The 18,652-nt window shown below is 32.8% G+C and overlaps 2 protein-coding genes across 4 annotated transcripts; both read left to right on the forward strand.

Moving 5' to 3' along the window:
* Window positions 1-1,110: 1,110 nt before the first annotated feature.
* On the forward strand, window positions 1,111-16,332 carry LOC107068853 (atrial natriuretic peptide-converting enzyme). 3 transcript variants are annotated; one of them, XM_015325656.2, is made up of 13 exons: window positions 1,111-1,588; window positions 1,990-2,454; window positions 9,016-9,232; window positions 11,884-12,097; window positions 12,738-13,109; window positions 13,210-13,442; window positions 13,500-13,706; window positions 13,779-13,992; window positions 14,062-14,207; window positions 14,281-14,449; window positions 14,521-14,771; window positions 15,251-15,369; window positions 15,458-16,332. In XM_015325656.2, the coding sequence occupies exons 2-13, from the start codon at window positions 2,407-2,409 to the stop codon at window positions 15,629-15,631; spliced, it is 2,364 nt and encodes a 787-aa protein (XP_015181142.2). In that variant the 5' UTR covers window positions 1,111-1,588; window positions 1,990-2,406; the 3' UTR covers window positions 15,632-16,332. The 3 variants fall into 3 exon arrangements, with proteins under 3 accessions (XP_015181142.2, XP_015181144.2, XP_089031917.1); XM_015325658.2 differs by having other exon boundaries at window positions 9,049-9,232; XM_089175791.1 differs by lacking the exons at window positions 1,111-1,588; window positions 1,990-2,454 and adding an exon at window positions 4,832-5,179 and having other exon boundaries at window positions 9,049-9,232.
* A 519-nt stretch (window positions 16,333-16,851) lies between these two features.
* LOC107068828 (uncharacterized) lies at window positions 16,852-18,638 on the forward strand. The gene is made up of 6 exons (XM_015325611.2): window positions 16,852-17,009; window positions 17,452-17,600; window positions 17,674-17,773; window positions 17,851-17,925; window positions 18,094-18,296; window positions 18,365-18,638. The coding sequence occupies exons 1-6, from the start codon at window positions 17,007-17,009 to the stop codon at window positions 18,492-18,494; spliced, it is 660 nt and encodes a 219-aa protein (XP_015181097.2). The 5' UTR covers window positions 16,852-17,006; the 3' UTR covers window positions 18,495-18,638.
* The last annotated feature ends 14 nt before the right edge of the window (window positions 18,639-18,652 follow it).

The raw sequence follows: 18,652 nt of genomic DNA on the forward strand, positions 1-18,652 counted from the left end.
TTGTTAAAACCCCCAAACAGAAACAAAATTACAAAATCGTAACATCAAGGTAAGTTGTATTACTTTGTTACTAATTGTTCGAGCAAATAAAATATGCAAATCTTTAAAAAACTGAAAATCAGGATTTAAAAAATATTTAAAAAAGGATCAAACGTGCCACCTCCTCGCACATCATGTGATCCTGTTACAAATCTCGATTGTCGACAAAAATTTTCAAATTTTCTCGAAAATCGGGATTTGTAACAGGATAACATGATGTGCGAGGAAGTGGCACGATTTCAGGTAATTCCTGGAAATGAGGTTTCTCAGAATTTTGGAAATTCTTGGAAATGAGGTTATTAAGGTCGAAAATTCTCGGAACTTGACCTCATTTCCAAGAATTTTCGAAATTCTGAGAAACCTCATTTCCAGGAATTACCCGAAATCGTGCCACTTCCTCGTACATCATGTGATCCTGTTACAAATCTGTATTTTTGAGAAAATTTCGAAAATTTTGTCGAAAAATTTATATTGTAATAGGAACACATGACGTCATAGTAGGTGGCACGATTTTGGGTAAATAAAAAATAGAAGTCTAATTTTTGGGATATATTTTAACATTTACTGCATTATTATATTATTGTTATACATTTTAAAAATATAGATCTGATTTGTTTTATAATAAATAAGACTTAATTGTATAAAAAATAAATAATAAAATTGAAAATGTTCTACACAAGCCACTGTTGAGTATTGATAATCCTCATGGTGTCAGGAAACTCCCTGAGATATGATATGGGAATGAGATGTTTCTTCAACCTATTAACATAGTAATAAGATGTAAAATAGTAATGTTTAATATACATGAAATCCATAAAAATATTTGATGGATATTATGCCGTGAAAGATTGAAAATGTGACAAATCGAATCCCTCTTAAGAATCGTCCTTGCTCCAGACAGCTTCATAAACGTGCCCTCAGTAGTTTCGGGGAGGGAGTAGAACACGTCGTGCTGTGTAGAACCGGTAATGACGTGAAAGTGCATCCACGAGTGAGCGAGCGAACGGCAAGCAGCAGTCCTCTGGCTCCGTTCTCTCTTCGTTCTAGACAATCTCCCGGCTCGTGGGCACAGACTCCAATTTCATCGACTTCAACAGAAATTGGCCGTTCCTTAAAACACGATAGAACATATCTTAACAATTGTCTTGAAAATACGAAACTAATACCACTAAACTTTTCATCAAACTTGTTCCTCATCAATCACAGTTTGTTAGTTTGTGTGTTCATCTTGTTATACTGTTAATTTCATTATTTATCAATGGTGTTAAAACATTCAAGTACGTCGATTAGTATCGTCTTACATGTTAGCAGCTGGTTTACAGGTGTCCATTTTTATCGTGCACCTATAACCGGTCTGATCTTAATGAGTTTTCACATAGGCCACTGATTTTTAATGGACTCTTGTTAATTGGGTCAAGTACTCGAAAGTTGACAAGATTCTGGGACACTTTTGCCAAGTCAAATTTCAACGAGTGTCTGTAATTATTTCGAAAAGGATTTGAAAATAAACACAGTGTGCACTTTTCTTTGGGATCTTCAATATTTCTCAGTGAGTGAATACTTTCTTTCTAAGTATAATTTCAAACATTTGTTTTATTTTATTTCTTTATCCCTGTAATTGTAAGTTTTACATGCACATTCAAAAAAAAAAAAAAAAAAAGAAAGAATTTTTGTAGGATTAAATCCCTTGCGTTTAGTTTTCACGCTTTGAATAAAAAAAATGCAGTGTGTTAAATCATGGTTGACAGTGTCAAGAACCTGCACACGCATCTAAAGTTCCGTGATATCGTATTACATCGTATTACTCTTACCACGAAGAAGATACACCACACATTGGTCACGAATGTGCATCACAGTAGTACCTGTTGATGTTGTTTTCTTTTTTTTTCAAATTTATCGATTCATTTCATTAAGTCCGATAATAATAGAAATTTCGCATATAATTTACAGTACGAATGAGCAACTTCTCTTCCCCCACTCTGGCATCATCAGACGTCGTTTTCTTTTCTCTAAATTAAATAAGAAAAGAAAAACAAGATCGTGAGAAGAAGAAGAAGAAGAAGAAGAAGGAGAAGAAGAAGAAGAAGCAAAGCGCAACGGCATCGATTCGATCTGCTTCCTAAAAGGATTTCTACATTCGACGAAACAGAAGAGCACAAGGTGTTTGGTGCAGTGTGCGAATCGGAGTATAAAAAACATATGCAATTTATGCATTAGTGTTAGGTGATCAAAGGAAACAAAAAAAAATGAGGTTGATGATTTCATTCGCGAATGAGGACCTCTCAGAGGGACGTTGACGGAAAAAGAAATTTTGAAAAAAAGAAAAAAAAAAAAATCTAAAAACAAGAAGTGAAACAATTTTTGAAGATGACCGTCACGATGGAACACAAGAGGAAGAGTTCGTGGGATTCAAAGGTGAGAGACACGAATCTGGCACACTTTCTACGTTCTTTCAGTTGCTTATTTTCTCATTAACTATCTATGTTTATGTGCATTAGAATGTGTTTTTTTTCTTTTTCTTTTTCTTTTTCGTTTTTTTCTCTTTTTTGTTCTGTAAGAGATACGCCAGCAACGTTAATTAGATGCTCGGACCTCGTGCGAAAATATTCTTAACAGTCGTCTGCGAAATCGTCGTCTCGGAAATGCACCTTCTGTTTCTCGTGAAAGACGTAAAACCTGAGCACGGAAGCGTTATTATTGGATTTTACGCCTGCAATTTTCTTACGATCGTTTCTTCCTTTTATTTACCTCCCCTCCCCTCCCCTAACATTATTTTTTTTATATATATATAGTATATTGCTTTTCGTGGAATTTGTGATAATAATCGTAGCATTTAAATAATTTTCATTCAATGACGACATTGATTTTAATATCCTCCTTCTTGTTTGTTCAAATAATTACAATATCATTAATCATTTGTATTAGAAAATGAAAATAATTGTTTTTTTTTTTTGATAAGCACAAAATTGAATTTTGAAAACATGTTGGTTTGTTCTGTAAGAATACTTTGTAGAATTTATCTATAATTCGCGTCAGCTATAAGATTAAACTTTGGTAGACTTTTAAAAACTATATTTATTTTTAGAAACGTAAGCCAAGCAGGGAACTACTGACTGTTGTGACCTTCTAACTAATCTTTTTGCACAATCCTAAGTCTCCGTATTTAGCAGGGAAATGTCAAGAACAAAGATCAACGCTTTCGTAAATCTTACTTATTTTCGAGTGTAGCTACGTTTACTGCAAAATCACGCATAACTACATTTCTTTCTTTTTTTTTATTTTTATTTTCAATCAAATTTACAGATAACTCAAATAAATTTATGTAAGAAAAATAAAGTTACAAAAAGGGTTAATGGAATCTGTTGTCTTGGTGTTATAAGAAACGAAACAACCTGTTCTGGGCGCATATTCTTTGAATTATTTCTGCGGTCTGGCAGTCTGGACTCAAGGGAATTAGATATACGTCTGGTAATAAACCAAACTCCTGTGCATACTTAACTTCTATTGACAATTACTATTACGAGTAGGAAGATCACGATTGGATGCAAATTGTTTCAAAGAAGATTCTAATTTACAAACGTATCCTCTTTGAATTATACAAATTTGAATGTTGTTCAAGAATCCTAATACTTTTGAGTTGGATGATACACTCAAGAAGATTCTAACCAAAAAATCAAAAAAAAAAAAAAAAAGGAAAAAAATTCGAGTCTCGTTTCTGTTTTCTTGGAAACCTTAAAATGGTCTCCGAAACCTTCTATCCGATCGACCTTGTTCTCCATTGACCCTGAATGAGTATAAGAGCGTGTGTTGAATACCTACGCACTCGCCTTAGGAGCTTTGAGAAACGAAGAACTAGGCTGACCGGAATAGAGAACGATGCGTTAACGTTGAACTCAGTTTATTGGCTCTTTCAGTTGGAGTTGGGTTGGGCTGTCATCTGTTCTCTTCACCGATTTACCGTTAAACCTCTTACCGACACTCGATCAAGCCGATTGACATTCCAAACACCGGAGACGAGGAATTGTCACTCGTCGATTGTCAATTTTATTCTCTCAACAAATTATTTGCTACCTGATCCCTGTTTAGGTCTACCGGAAAATTCTGTACGTTCAAACAAACAAACATTAGTTCAATTTGTCGTCACTAGGAGTAAGGCCCCATTTTTTAAATTGCCGCCACCATGTTGGCAAAAGTTCAAAAGTAATTAAATGAATAATTTATTATTTTATTTTATTTTCTTTTCAAAATCAACACAATTTTCTATAATTATTCAATTGATTCCATTCTATGCGGAAATCATTACGATAGTAATGAAAGTTTATGACTTTTTTTTAGATTCGATCAAACTTGAGAAAAAGTATTTTATCCAATCAACATTTTTCAATACAAAAGTAGTTTATTTTCTCTTCATTTAAGGATCTATCAGATTTAAGAATTTTGAACGAATGATGAATGTTTAAAAGACCTGTTAGTTATTTCCAAGAAGTGGAAAGTAAATACTTGCATTTTATACCTGTTTACTTTGTCTAACGATTTTTAATTGGACATAGTGTTTTCTTTACGGTTCTTTTTTTTTTATTCTTTCTTTTGGTGACGAGGGGAGGGTACGGGGGTGAAGAAAGCATTATGGTGTTTACTAGAATCGAATCAGTGGACCGAGAAGGCTACGAGTTTACGAGTGTCGGACGATCGTTACATGCATACGCGAGGGGTGTGACGGGGCGAGGAGGGGAGGAAGAGGGGGAGGGGGACTTCGGAAACGGGTAGAGTGTAATTTAAGGCGAGCAAAACTTGTTCCTAGATTCTCGTTCTTTTCGAAAGGCAGGTTAACCTGGTGTTGTTTGAAGTAACGGTAGTAACAGTCAAGTAAGTCAAGGGGGAGCTCTGACACATTCCATTTTTTTGTCATTTAGAGAAAGTTTGACTACTGTGAACTGAAACTTTGATACCTTTTGCAAGATGTATAAATGATTAGTATGTATTCCAAGGAAAGACCCTTATAAATCCTATTGGGTTTCCGGGAAACCGTGATGGTTCGAGTCGAGGACGAGTCTTGCATTTATTTGTGAGTCGTAAAAAAGTTCATAGGATGACGTCGAGTGAGTCGAGATGACTATGATAAATGTACAACTTCCGTAGGGTGAGTTGTTTTACACTCATGCACACAAGTACTTTTATTATATCTTCTAAATAAACATAATAAACATTTGAGAAATATTGTAAGTAATAAAATGTATTTAGAAGTTAATCGATTCAATGAACTTTCACGAAAGTCATTAAAAACATTGAAAAATAATAAATCGAGCAAGATTGAAATTTTTATGTCGGCCTTGAAGTCATTGACCGTGTCCATTAGGAAGCATAGTTAGGTATACGTTTAGTCTATTAACACTTTAATCTATTTCTACCATCGACTAGATACTAGATTCTACACTTACTGACATTGAAATCTACTTTCGAAAAGGAGACCCTCACGATGATATTTTTCTTCTACGTTCTTTCTTCGCATTAACTCTTGAAAGTCAACATGATTATTTCCAATTGTAATTGGCAATTTGATTTACGATTGGCTACACACTTTGCCAAGCTTTCACCGATCACGAAATTGAATATATTTTAAATAAATTGTTTATCATCGTTAAACATCCATGCACTTCTTTCTAACTTTTTATCAATTCAAGAATTTAGGACATAAGGGTGATTTGTTTTTTGGCGGTAATCTATGCTAAACCTTTTTCTTTAGTCAGAAAACGTCTTTCGTCATGAGGAATCCTTTCTTTTGCTGAAGATCAGGTCACATGACCTTTCAGTTCTATTACGGAGAATCACGAGATACCTTGTTGTTTCTTGTAATGGATAGATAACTGGTAAAATATCACGTAGAAAATGAATCTTCTTAAATAAACAAGATTTTTTTTGTTTAGTATGAATCTTTGTGTTTTTTTGTTTTTTTTTTGTTTACCTGATCAATCAGATTAATTGAAGTCAATAAAATGTTTGAATACTATCTTAGAATCGAGCAACTACAATGCAAAAGTCTTTGTGCACGAACTTTCATTGGACTTTCGTAATATGTGCACCATTGTTCGGTAAAAGAGGTTCTTTTGGATCGTTAAACTTATTACATAAGATTTATACAAAACTCGATCATGGAGCATGATCGGTAGCGTTCTAAGCTTTAATTAAAATTATATCTATCGTCTAAACGGAAAGGATAGACTTCGTTCATAAAGTTCGTGCTCTCGATATCTCTCGGAGAAAACAAAATCGAGTCAGAAGATACGAACAGAAACCGTTTCACCGGTATGTTTAGTTAGGTTACAGTCTAGTAGATTTTCAGGTTTGCATTTTTAAGATGATAATATCATGCCGATTTCTCATTAATCTTGAAAAATATTCAAACGTGCACGAAATCGTTTGATACATTTCTAATAAAACTCGTTTAATTAAATAGGAAAATGTTAATGACCTTTTCATTACACGATATGTTAATTTTATTTTCTAATTTTTGCATCGATACATTGATTAAGTTTCTATAATTAATTAATCAGTTTATAAAATTAAATATAGTTTGATCAGTTACAAAAGTACGGAAATGATCTCAATTCTCAATAGTTAAATTAATAATCATTTCCGTCAAACAACAACAACAACAACAACAACAAAAAGGCTAATACCATTTCCGTTTATTTTGCAAATCGTGTAATGCAAGCCTTTAGTATAATAAACTGGCGTGAGAAAATCGGTTTCTCCTCTCACAAACATTATTCGTTTCTCTTTACTCGTTTATTCGCTTTTACTTTACCGATCTTAACGATATTCATGATTATTCTAAGAAGAATCAATATATGATCATTTAAATACAAAAATAAAAATTACATCCATGAATTGTACACAAGAAACGTGTTAAAAGAATAAATAATGCATATTAAAAATAAATTAATTTAAGTATCAATAATCAAATGAATTTTGTAATCACACATAAAACAATTTTCTACGAACACTAAAAAAAATTCATGGTGGGTTTTATCAACCTATAATAGAGAAATGTCATTTTATAATGTTGAATAAAAGGTCAAGTAAAAGAATATCGTCCTTGGAATCAAATAGAAATCATCCTTATGAAACTTCCACAAAGGAAGAGAATGCATTTTCCCATAGAAACTCAATCGAATAAAATGGATCGAAGTTGAGTAAAACTCGTGACATTTCGTTTTAACAAAAGGATATAATAAAAAGAACTTTAGAACTAGCCCACTCATCATCATCATCATCATCATCCTCATCATCTTCATCATCATCAGTCGATGGAAAGAAAGGTGCGATTCTTCGGTTGTTACAGCATGTACACCATACACCATATACCATAGAGCGTGAGCCAAGCGTAACATTTGAACAGGGAGGCCTACGCCCTCTCTTTCTATACACATGTATATCTGTGTGTGTGTGTGTGTGTTTGTTCGTTTATCTATTCGTCGCGTGGGCTAGATAGAGAAGAAAGGCATTAGAAAGAGAAGTTGCATTAATCGCGAGTTGCTAACGTAAATTGCACGCGCATTTGCACAGCGACGATTATACGGACGCTTACTCTCATAGATTTGCAAGTTAGGTTTTATGGGGAGAGAGGGTAACTATGGGTAACTATTTCTGTAAATCTACTGGGTTGTTCACACACACACAAAAAAACCAACAAATTATTATCATATTATTGTTAAAACAACGCATTACATTTATCTTGAATTATTTCAATATATTTTTATCTAATATCATTATTTTTGATAAATAATTGAATAATATACAGTGTGTGTAAAATTTGAAATAACTCTATATATATATGCAAAGTATTATAGCATTGCTAAAAGTGACGTGTTACTTTGAAATAAGGTTAAAATATTATCGTAGAACACGTGTTCATTGAATTACTTTTTGTTTGCTTATTTTTTTTTTTTATAATAATTTTTATTAACTTCTGAATTAGGTCTCACGTGTTTTGGATAATACACTCTGTATGCACACACATACATACGGATAAAAATACTAGTATATGAGTATATTTTAACCACATAGGAAAGGAGAGAGAGTTTTACATGTCACAACACACAAGCAAGAGTTTCGATCGGAGTCGATCGGTTTAAAGCGCGGATATGCGCCTGCATAAACTACGATTCGGACAATTACACGGCTAATCGCATAATTACAGGCTCTGACACTCGTGTACGTTACAAGGCGTTTCCTGCTTTTGTGATTTGTGATTATTGTTCGATACTAAACAGAAAAATTATCTTTCATCGAATTGTTAATAAAAAAAATGAACAATATTTTTTATTTGATTTTATTCTCAAGATACGAATCTTCAATTTGGAATGTTGTTGAATTAATTTGATTAAGATTGAAATCTCCTATTTTTTTTTTTTTTTTTTTTTAACAATCGATATTATTAAATAACTATGATTGCATAATTTGCTATTTCACTGTAGTAGAAAGCAAAAGAGGATCATTTAATAAGATTCGTGTCTACACTGGGAACCTCTGTAAAATTTCTTTCAAACGATGGAATGAGAAAGAAGTATTTCGTCATGCGCCCACGTTGCTACTTCACTTCGATGTCTTCCACCATTGCATTTCGATTTCGTAACGACAAATTTCGCTATAGGGTATAATATACCTATGTATATATATATATATATATATATATAACTCGAGGGAGTAATTTAAGATGAAAATCATCGGCAACGTTCTACATTTCATTGGTTACCTCGTAAATTTATCCTACCATAATTTATTATTTCTTTCAACTATGAAATACGACTCTTATGGTGTGTCTATCAGATGCATCATTTTGCATGAGGATTCAAATAATTCATGATAATCATTATACGTCATCGAATGATACAATTCTGCACATGTATATAAAAATACACGCATACTTGAATATTATTTTATAAAGTGATCATAATAACGATGTATACTTTGAAGAAATTTCACAGCATTGTTCGCGATCATCCGCAGATCTCGGTGAGCACGGTTAGCACAAGAAGATTCAGTCGAGCTGGTACACCAAGTTCAATCTTGTCTTCGGACAGTGACATCAGATTCACAAGGAAACTTGGTGGTCAATACAGATGTGGTTGCTGCGTTCTGGCTGCCTTCTTATTCTTCCTTCTATTTTCTGGAGTTTCAATATATCTTGGCTGTAAGTATCTTTATTATCTTTATCTTTATCATTCAATATTATTTTTCAAACATGATACATCAATTTTCTAAATTTCATTGCATCAAAATACAACTGAATAAACGTTAAATGACACGTCAGTCATTTGTGACTGACACTAAGCACTCAAACTTTATTAACAAACGAACCAATGAAAATTATTCTGCATTAATTTAATTGTTGATCATCGGTTGTTAAACTGATGATAAAAAAAATAAGAGACGAATTCGTGTTCGTTTTCACCGCTTTCACCATAAAATCCGATGTTGAGATTCTACCTGAACGAAAATGTACAATTCCTGTTGGTTGTAGTCCTAGCCATGATGCGGTTTAGAAGGCATGAAATTACATAGTCGTCAAAGAGACTCTCGTCGCGTTCCTCAAGCGAGAAACCCTTTCGATGAAGTTTGCGTTCACGGTGTCTGAACCTCTTACGAACCGCGAACTATGATCGACGTTTCCTTTTGTCCAAAACAATTTAACATTTTTCTAACAATAACATATATTAAATGGAATAGATATACCATAATTTTGTAAAATAGAAAAAGAATAACAATTGTTACAACATTACGCAATTATTAAGTGTTTGACTGACTTGTAAGTTGCATGGAATTTAATTGAAACACTTGTTGAAGTATAACTGTAAAGTTAAACCGTGTGATTCTGAATGAAGTTATTTAACCTCTATAATAAGTAACTGATTAAAAAGTCAATTCACTTTCCGACTCGTCTTAGAACAATCGGAAAAAAATAATAGTCTTCAAGCGTACGGTAAATTCATGGGAATCCCGTCAATTAAAAATAAATGTTGAATAAAAAAAAATAAAGAAATCAAATGTAAAACAAGAAAGGAAATTAAAGTAACACGTTGTAGATCAAAATGTTAAGAAGAATGTTCAGAAGCAACGAGTATATAATAAGGAGTTTATTAATGACGCTAACGTGTTAAAGCAAAAACGTGTCGATAAGTGTATTGTGTGCTTATAAGCGTGCAAAATATAATAAGAAGAAGAAAAAGAAAAAGAAGAAGAAGAAGAAGAAGGTGATGCGGCCAAAGCCCATTGAGGTCTTTCAGCACGCAAACATAACGGTCTGACCGAGTTACCGAGTCTTCGAGGAAGTCATGAGTAGTCGTACATTTGATCGAGACTGCTTTTTCTTTTATTTCATCTTCTTACAACTTTATATTGACTAGATAACTTCCTGTCCAAGTTTACTTTGCAGGATTCCTTTCCTGTAAAGTACCCTCAAGTACCGTTTCATCCAATGTAGCTACATAGCTACATTTAATTCAATGAAGATTCATTACTTTTAATAACGTAACCTAACAAATGCAATTCTCTCTTTGATATGAAGATGTTTTAACACGTAATATATATATAAAAAAAAAATAAAACAATAAGAAGGTACATCTCGTGCGTGGTTTAATCAAAAATCACGAATTACTTTTAATAACATTTGTTTCGTAAGTAAGACAACCTAACCAAACTAACCATAAATACAATTCCCTCTTTGATATGAAGATGTTTTAAAAATAAAAGAGTAGGAAGGAGGATATTTGATTTAACGATGAATGAAAATATACATTTCATGCGTGGTTCAACTAAGAGTCACGAAGGAGAGGAAGGATCATCATCTTAGGTCCAGCAAGGTCTTCGAAGTAGTAAAAGGTAACGGTCTGACCGAGTTATCGAAGTGACGCGCGCCTATGACCACTTCTCCTCGACCTTAAAGTGGAGGGGTAGTGTCCTTGAAACATTTTGATACTCGTACTAACAGAAAGAGATTCTTGGTAGGAGAATGCGCGTGTAGTCAGGATGATGGTGAGAGTAAGAAGAGGGTCAGAAAGAGTGGAGGAAGAACCTCAGGTTGACTTTCAATACCGGAACTCGTATAACTTCACTCGTCATCCTTCCACAATTTTATTTATGAACAAATGGTTAAAGCACAAATTAATAATTAGAAAACGTGTTTCCGTTCAGTTTCCATTCGCACGTATTTTTCTATCAACGATTTAGGTTTAAAAATTGTATGGTCGACTTTACTATCTCGAGTATCAAACTTGAAACCGCAAACTTGAAACTTGCCGCTGGGAAATTGATTGCAAAATAAGGACTGACTTCTTCTTCTTCTTCTTGTTCAAAAAAAAAAAAAAAAAAAGAAAGAGGCCTCTCTAACAAAGATGAAGGGAAAAATCGTTGACCGAAGTTTGCGGTGAAAGGTGAGTCCTCTTGGACACCGTAGCTGCGGGCACCTGCGTGTCCTCGATTCTTTCATCTTATAATCTCATCTCGATAGTAGTGGTCCATAAAAGAAAATTAACTTAAAACACCTAACGATAATCCTAACAATTACTCGTATACTTGTTTATTCATTTTTACAAATAATTAATCAAAATAAAAGAAAACGGGAAGGAGAGACAATATAATTATAGGTTCATAAGAAAAACAGGTAAACTTAGAACGTGACTCTGTCTCGTTTGCGCGCTCATTTCCTTAATCATAGAACTATCTAATTATGGTAATTAGTAAGTAAAGCATTTTAATAGTCTCGGAAATCTATCCTTTTGGAAACCTATAATAACGTCATTTAGGAATGGTTAATTAAGGATGTTGTGTTGTATGATGTTTCAGACACGTTCCTAACATCGGACACACCAGCGGATCAAATATTCTTAGCAACTTTCCGTGTTACCGAGGGAGATTATTTTGCATTGGAACTGGCAGATCCATCTACCGAGGCCTTTCGCATTAGATCTCGAGAATATCGTGATCGTATCAATCTTATTTTCCGTCGTAGTTGGCTCAAACTTTCATTTCTCGCCTCAGATGTTTTAGCACTCGACGGGTAAGTTCGTTTTCAACAATTTACCCTTCATTATCGGATCTACAAAATGGATCATTTCAAAAACAAAATAAAATATATTAAATAAGAACTTACATCCACGTTTATCTGATATCCCAGATTTTAGGTTGAAAGTTAAAAGCGAATAAAAATAAATCGAACAAATGGAGTTTCTTGCAAAACGGAATAATTGAAAGTCAACCGATGTTCTTCCCAGAGATTTATCTCGCTTCGGTATTAGAGAAAACCTTTTCACGATTCCTCTCGACTGCTTTCTTACGGCTCATACATAAGCAAACGCGACGAGATGTGCACTAGGAATGAACGAGCTTTGAATGCCACCTTCTTCTCATCAATAATTTATTCTCCCGTTTCACATCAAACGAATACACTAGGCTATCCATTTTGCAATTTTTCCAAATATTTTCTAAACTGGAATAGGAAGGATAGTATTTTGTGGATGGGTGGGATTTTAAATTAGGACATGATTTCTCCCAATAATTGGAAGTGGGAGAGAATCAAGGCTCGCGTAGGGCAGGGTCGCATACCTGAAGTAAACCCAGTTTCTGTTGCAATTAGAAACAGAGTCTACCCGCTACCCCTAAATGTTCTCATATCATGTCCAACTTTGTTTTATTTTTAGGGTGGAGGGTCGCGACTTGGTGGTTCATTTTGACGTCAGATTTGATCCACGATATCAAACGATCACCACCAGTGATGTGGTTGACATTTTATCACGTGAGATCGATCCCAATACTACGAAATATTTATCCAATTTAACGATAGATGCTAAAAGTCTCGAGGTTCAAGAAAGTTTAACAGCATTAAACGCACAAGTCAGCCTACAGACAACTATTTCAACGATTCCACCAACTACAACAGCACCACCACCAAGAAGATGCAGTAGTTTAGAATTATCTTACTGCAAACATCTTCCATACAACATCACTTCCTATCCGAATATGTTGGGACACCGTTCTTTGATCGATGTTGAGGAAGACGTTATTGCATTTAGGTATTTTTTTTTTTTAGGATAGGATAGTTTTGAACTTTCTACATCAAAGGGTTCATCTAACATTGTTAACTTTACATTGATAACTTGAATTTTCTATCAGGGAATTAGTAGATGCCGAATGTTATCGTTCAGCATACGATTTCGTCTGTCAGGTTTTACAACCTGCCTGTCTAACCGGTGAACCCGAAGATTTATTGCAATTACCCTGCAGAAGCTTTTGTCGTGAATTTTGGAATGGCTGTGGAAATAGACTTCCCGATAGGATCAAACGAGCCTTGGATTGTTCCAATTTTCCCGAATACGCTGATGTTGGTAGTTGCCGACCAAAACCAGGTAATTTTCTTCAATCCTTGTTTTTATCGGACAACAATTGATCTATTGTTATTCTAGGATGTGTGCAAACCCTTCAATCGAAGGCCTTGTCCCCAAGAATTTGTGACGGGGTGATCGATTGTCCGGATTTGGCTGATGAAAAAAATTGCGCTTATTGTCGGGACGGTTATATGCACTGCGGAGTTGGAAGAACTTGCATTCCCCATAACAAACGTTGTGATGGTAAAATGGATTGTCCAAATGGAAGCGACGAAAAAGATTGTCGTGAGTACAAAATATTCATTCATTTAGATTGTTCCTTTTTATTTGTTTAACAATTTGGTTCATTTTTTTAAGTGTCATTGTCCCAAAGTGTACGAGCAGTCAAATCCCAGCCATGGGATACACCACATGCTGCGAAATATAACAGCGAAGGTTACGTTGTTTTTAATGAAAAAGGTACAATTGGTAAATTGTGTACGGAAAATTTGAACGCCACTATGCCAGCGACAGAAATGGAAACTGTGCTTCAAACTGTAGCCAATTCTCTTTGTACTTTGTTAACATATACGTAAGTATAATTATTGTATTTTATAAATGAAAGAAATGTCATTGAAATTTTGATTTTTTTGTTTCATAGTGGTGTCCAATCTGTCGAGGTAAGAACTGATGAAGAAGAAGACGTACAATACGTTCACATGGAAGATCCATCAGCTACAGAAATAACATTTGTTAGGGCACCCTGTCCAAGTAAAGACGTCATGTACATCCGTTGTTCTGAACTTGGTACAAAATCACAAATTACCAACAGAATAATTGGTTCTTTCTTTCATTAATCTCATGTATCTATCGGTTTCAGAATGTGGAGTACAGGCATTACGAAATAAAGGTAAACAGGGTCTAAGTAAAATGGCAGAACCTGGTGACTGGCCTTGGCATGCAGCACTTTTTAAGGAAGAGGTTCACGTTTGTGATGCAACCCTAATTGCTGAAACTTGGTTACTTACAACTGCTTCCTGTTTCCAAGGGTAAACTTATACATGTAATTGATCAATTGTATCATAATGAAACAATGTTTATGATATTTTTGTTAATATAGACAACCAAAAGCAGAATGGTCTGCCAGATTAGGTACAGTACGTCTTTCAAGTACATCACCTTGGCAACAGGAACGTAGGATTGTAGGAATGATTAAATCTCCAGTAGAAGGAAGTACAACTGTTCTGTTAAAATTAGACAGACCTGTAACAACTTATTCAGATTTTGTCAGACCAGTTTGTCTACCATCTGCTCAAGATCCACCATCGACCAATGCATCTCAATGCAATACTCTGGGTTGGGCTAGAAATCGTACGTCATCGTTAGATTTTTTTTAGTTTATATAAACATGTGTTAGTTAAAATTTAAAAAAAAAAAAAATAAACAATTGTGTAGACCACAATTGCGTAAGAACGTAAAATATCATTTTATCCGACAGATCGAAGGTATTTGTTTGTTAACTGTTTCCTTTTTTTTCCATCTATTAATACTTTCACATATGAAGATAAAGTAAAAGAGAATGTTGTATAATAGATGCTAGTTAATTTCAATGTAACACAACAATAAGCATTTATACAACACGTTAGATAAACGTGTGTGTATATTGAAATAAGTATGAAACGTAACCAACTGGTATATTTATATAACTAACAAGAATTAAAATGTACTTTCATGTATGACACAAAACCTACTACTTGATTAAGATTCAATCATACATTGATTTGATTTCTTACAGAATATTTATATTCTTAGAATAATTTTAAATCAAACGTTTTCTTCTTTTATTTCAGGTGATATGCTTCAAAGAGTACAACTGAGACATAGTGCAATGGAAAAATGTGAAAATATTAGCATTGCATCAGTGAACAGCGTTTGCACCGAACCTGCATATTCTGTGGATGATTGCAATGTAAGTTTTCATTTATTTAAATGTTTTAAAATACTAACCCAATGAAATAAGACAAAGAAAATCATTTTTGAAATATGAAATTTATCAGGAGGAAGAAGTTGCTGGTAGTCCAATGCTTTGTCTACAATCTACTACTCAAACTTGGGCCTTAACAGGAGTTGGTAGTTGGCGAATAGCATGTTCTAAAGCAGGAATTGAAAGACCTAGATTGTATGATCAAATATCTTCTAATATCGCTTGGATTAAATCAACGATTAGTTAAATACCCTCACAATCGTTCTAAATTCCAAAATAATTCATAATTCAATATGAAAGTATTATTCTATTGTTTTTGTTTGACGAAACATAAATTTTGAACCAAACAAAAAAATGAAAACTAACTTAAACGTACTGACATAAAAATTGTGATAAATGTGCCGATAATTGTAACTGTAAATTAAATTGATAACAAACTTTATTCCATATGATTTGAATAATTATTAATTGTTTTTGTTTTATTATTTGTTTTCTAATTTGTTACACGACAAACAGTTCAAATTATCGGCACAAATATTTTAAATCATGAACGATATAGGATTATATTATTATTATTATATTTTTATTTTGTAATTATCTATTTTGCATAATTCGAACACTTGTTGTTGTTTTTTTTTTCTGTCATTTGTCATTTTTCCTCTCTCACTTTCTCTTTTTTCTTTCTCTGTTCGTTATCGAGGTCAAGCAGCAAACATCGCTATTGCCATTAGATTGTAATTTCCTAAACGTACATAGTGATACACGTAGTGATATTACTTAGCATTTATCATTTTAGTAAAAAAAAAAAAAAAAAAAGAAGAAAAAAGAAATAAAACGAAATTGCTAAAAAAAAAAAAAAATTCTACTTTACTTTGTACGATTGTAAATAGCAACTGAAAAGTCTTATTATATGTAATATCATTTGAAATAAAATTTATTTTTGAATTATCTTTCCGCCCCTCCTCCCCCTCCCCCCCATCTCTCTTTTTCGCGACACAATTTAATTATAATTTATTGTTACGAATTTATATCTTCATGAAATGAAATTTGTCCAATTTCAAAAACCCCTTATCTTATCTTATCTTATTTTATTTTATAATAAATACGAGATATAATCATTAACTCTCATTAGTTGCAATTTTATATATAATTATAAATAAATTCAATGACCGATTAAAATTTGAAAGATTAAATAACACAAAACTAATGAGAGTTAAATATAAATATAATAATTAAATATACAGTAGCAGTATTCGTGTTAAATTGTTATAAATAATTATAATTAATTGATATTATATATGAAATCGTATCCGAATGTTCTTATCCTTGGAATGTATGTTTTTTTTCATTTTTTTTTTTTTCATTTCTTTTCAATGTAAATAAAATGGACTCACATTGATATAACTAGATATTAATTGCACACACACACACACATGATGTTAATATAATGCAGTAATGTAGGTGTGTGTCCAAGTGGTGGGAGTTTCGAAGGAGTTCATATTTAAATTGTCAGCTGCTATTTGCTCAGTCGTCTGTTGAAAAACGACCCGATACAACCTGTGTTTTCAAAACTATCAAGTGAAATAATCACTAATTACTACCATTTTATTTCACGCATAAACATGGTAAGACTTTTGTTTTTTGTACTAATACAATACAATATTTTAAATATATAAGAAAAATAACTCGCGCGAAAAATTCGTGCCGATTAACAATGTTGCAAATTTCAACTAAAGAACAAAAAAAAATGAATTTAAATTGAATAGGGGTGAATGTTTTTACTTTGAAATTTTACTTACGATTTAAAAAAAAGAAAAAAGAAAATGTGTGACGAATAGTTGAGGTTTAGAAATTTCTAAACCACATACAAGTTGCAACATGATTTTTTTATGCTTGTAACTTGATTATAAGTATCACATTCACTTGTCATAATAGATCATATTTTTATTTTACTTATAGTTGAGAACTGTACAAGATATTGTACTGAAACTTTCCATACAACAAGGTTATAATTATCATAATACCAAATTATATAATATTTTAACACGTTTACATGTTTTGTCAAAGGATACTAAAGTAAAGGAAGAATTTTCGGATTTATCAAAAATCGATGGGATAGTCGATGATCCATTGGATCTTTTTAAAACATGGCACAAAGAATCAAGAAAATATAAATATAACTTGCCTGATGTTTTCTGCCTTGCCACAACCTCCAAGTAAGTATTTGCAATATAATTCATGAATTATAAATGAAATGAAATAATAAAACTGATGATTATAATTTAACAGGGATAATCAAGTTGCTGCAAGGAATGTTGTTCTTAGAGAATATGATAACGATGGTTTTGTACTTGTCACTGATCAACGTAGTAGAAAAGCATCAGAATTGGTAAGTATTATTCATTTGAATATAAAATTAATTTTCTATTATATTTATTAATTATTGAATTAATTTATTTCATAAAGGATAGCGTACCAAGGGCTGCACTGTGTTTCGTATGGCTTTATATAAATGATAAAGGACAAAATATTGCACGACAGGTGACACTTTGAATTTGTTTAACAAATTTTTAATATTTAAGGTGTTCCAAAAATTGCTTGACCATTTAGGATGGCAAAGATAGTTTCTATCTTGAATTGATTAATAAACTATTACTTAGTACAACTTTTGGAACATCAGTATAAAAATTGATGAATAAATTTGTGCAGGTAAGAGTTGAAGGTCCAATAAAAAAGTTAAAGCGATCAGAATTTAAACACATTTACGATAGAGAACCATTATTTTGCAAAATTCGATCCCATTTGTGTCATCAAGACCAAGAAGTTGATTGGGATGAGTTAAAACGAAGACACGATCAAATTTTGGGAGAATATCAAAGAGGGGAAAATGAATTACCAATGCCTGATCACTTGTACGTTCATTTTTTGTTTGAATTTTGTATAAATTAAGGTTCATTTTATCAATAGAAATTTATTTCAGTATTGGATATAAATTATTACCGACTATGGTGGAATTTTATTATGCAAGGGATGAACTTATAGGAGACAGGGTGCAATACAACAGAAACAACTTGACCGAATCATGGCAACATCGTCGATTGGCTGCCTAATATTCAAATACATATTTAATAATTAAACTACACTTTCATTATTATTTATTTCTTTTATCACAATTACTGTCAAAAAAAAAAAAAAAAAAAGAAAAAAGAGAAGAGACAAAACCATGACGAAGAATAAAATTTGTTTCAGAATTATTTGTTCATTCTCA

The sequence above is a fragment of the Polistes dominula genome, unplaced genomic scaffold, assembly GCF_049000335.1.
Source record: "Polistes dominula isolate Pdom_NZ unplaced genomic scaffold, Pdom_raw_medaka contig_19, whole genome shotgun sequence".
In the NCBI taxonomy this organism is placed as follows: Eukaryota; Metazoa; Arthropoda; class Insecta; order Hymenoptera; family Vespidae; genus Polistes; species Polistes dominula.

Bases quoted from the DNA above. Each gene is read 5' to 3' on its own strand.
- LOC107068853 (XM_015325656.2), top strand. From the start codon at position 2,407: ATGACCGTCACGATGGAACACAAGAGGAAGAGTTCGTGGGATTCAAAG. The intron at 2,455-9,015 runs GTGAGAGACACG...TATACTTTGAAG, and splicing joins AGAGTTCGTGGGATTCAAAG to AAATTTCACAGCATTGTTCG. The intron at 14,450-14,520 runs GTAAACTTATAC...TTGTTAATATAG, and splicing joins ACTGCTTCCTGTTTCCAAGG to ACAACCAAAAGCAGAATGGT.
- LOC107068828 (XM_015325611.2), top strand. The intron at 17,601-17,673 runs GTAAGTATTTGC...ATAATTTAACAG, and splicing joins TGCCTTGCCACAACCTCCAA to GGATAATCAAGTTGCTGCAA. The intron at 17,774-17,850 runs GTAAGTATTATT...TATTTCATAAAG, and splicing joins GTAGAAAAGCATCAGAATTG to GATAGCGTACCAAGGGCTGC.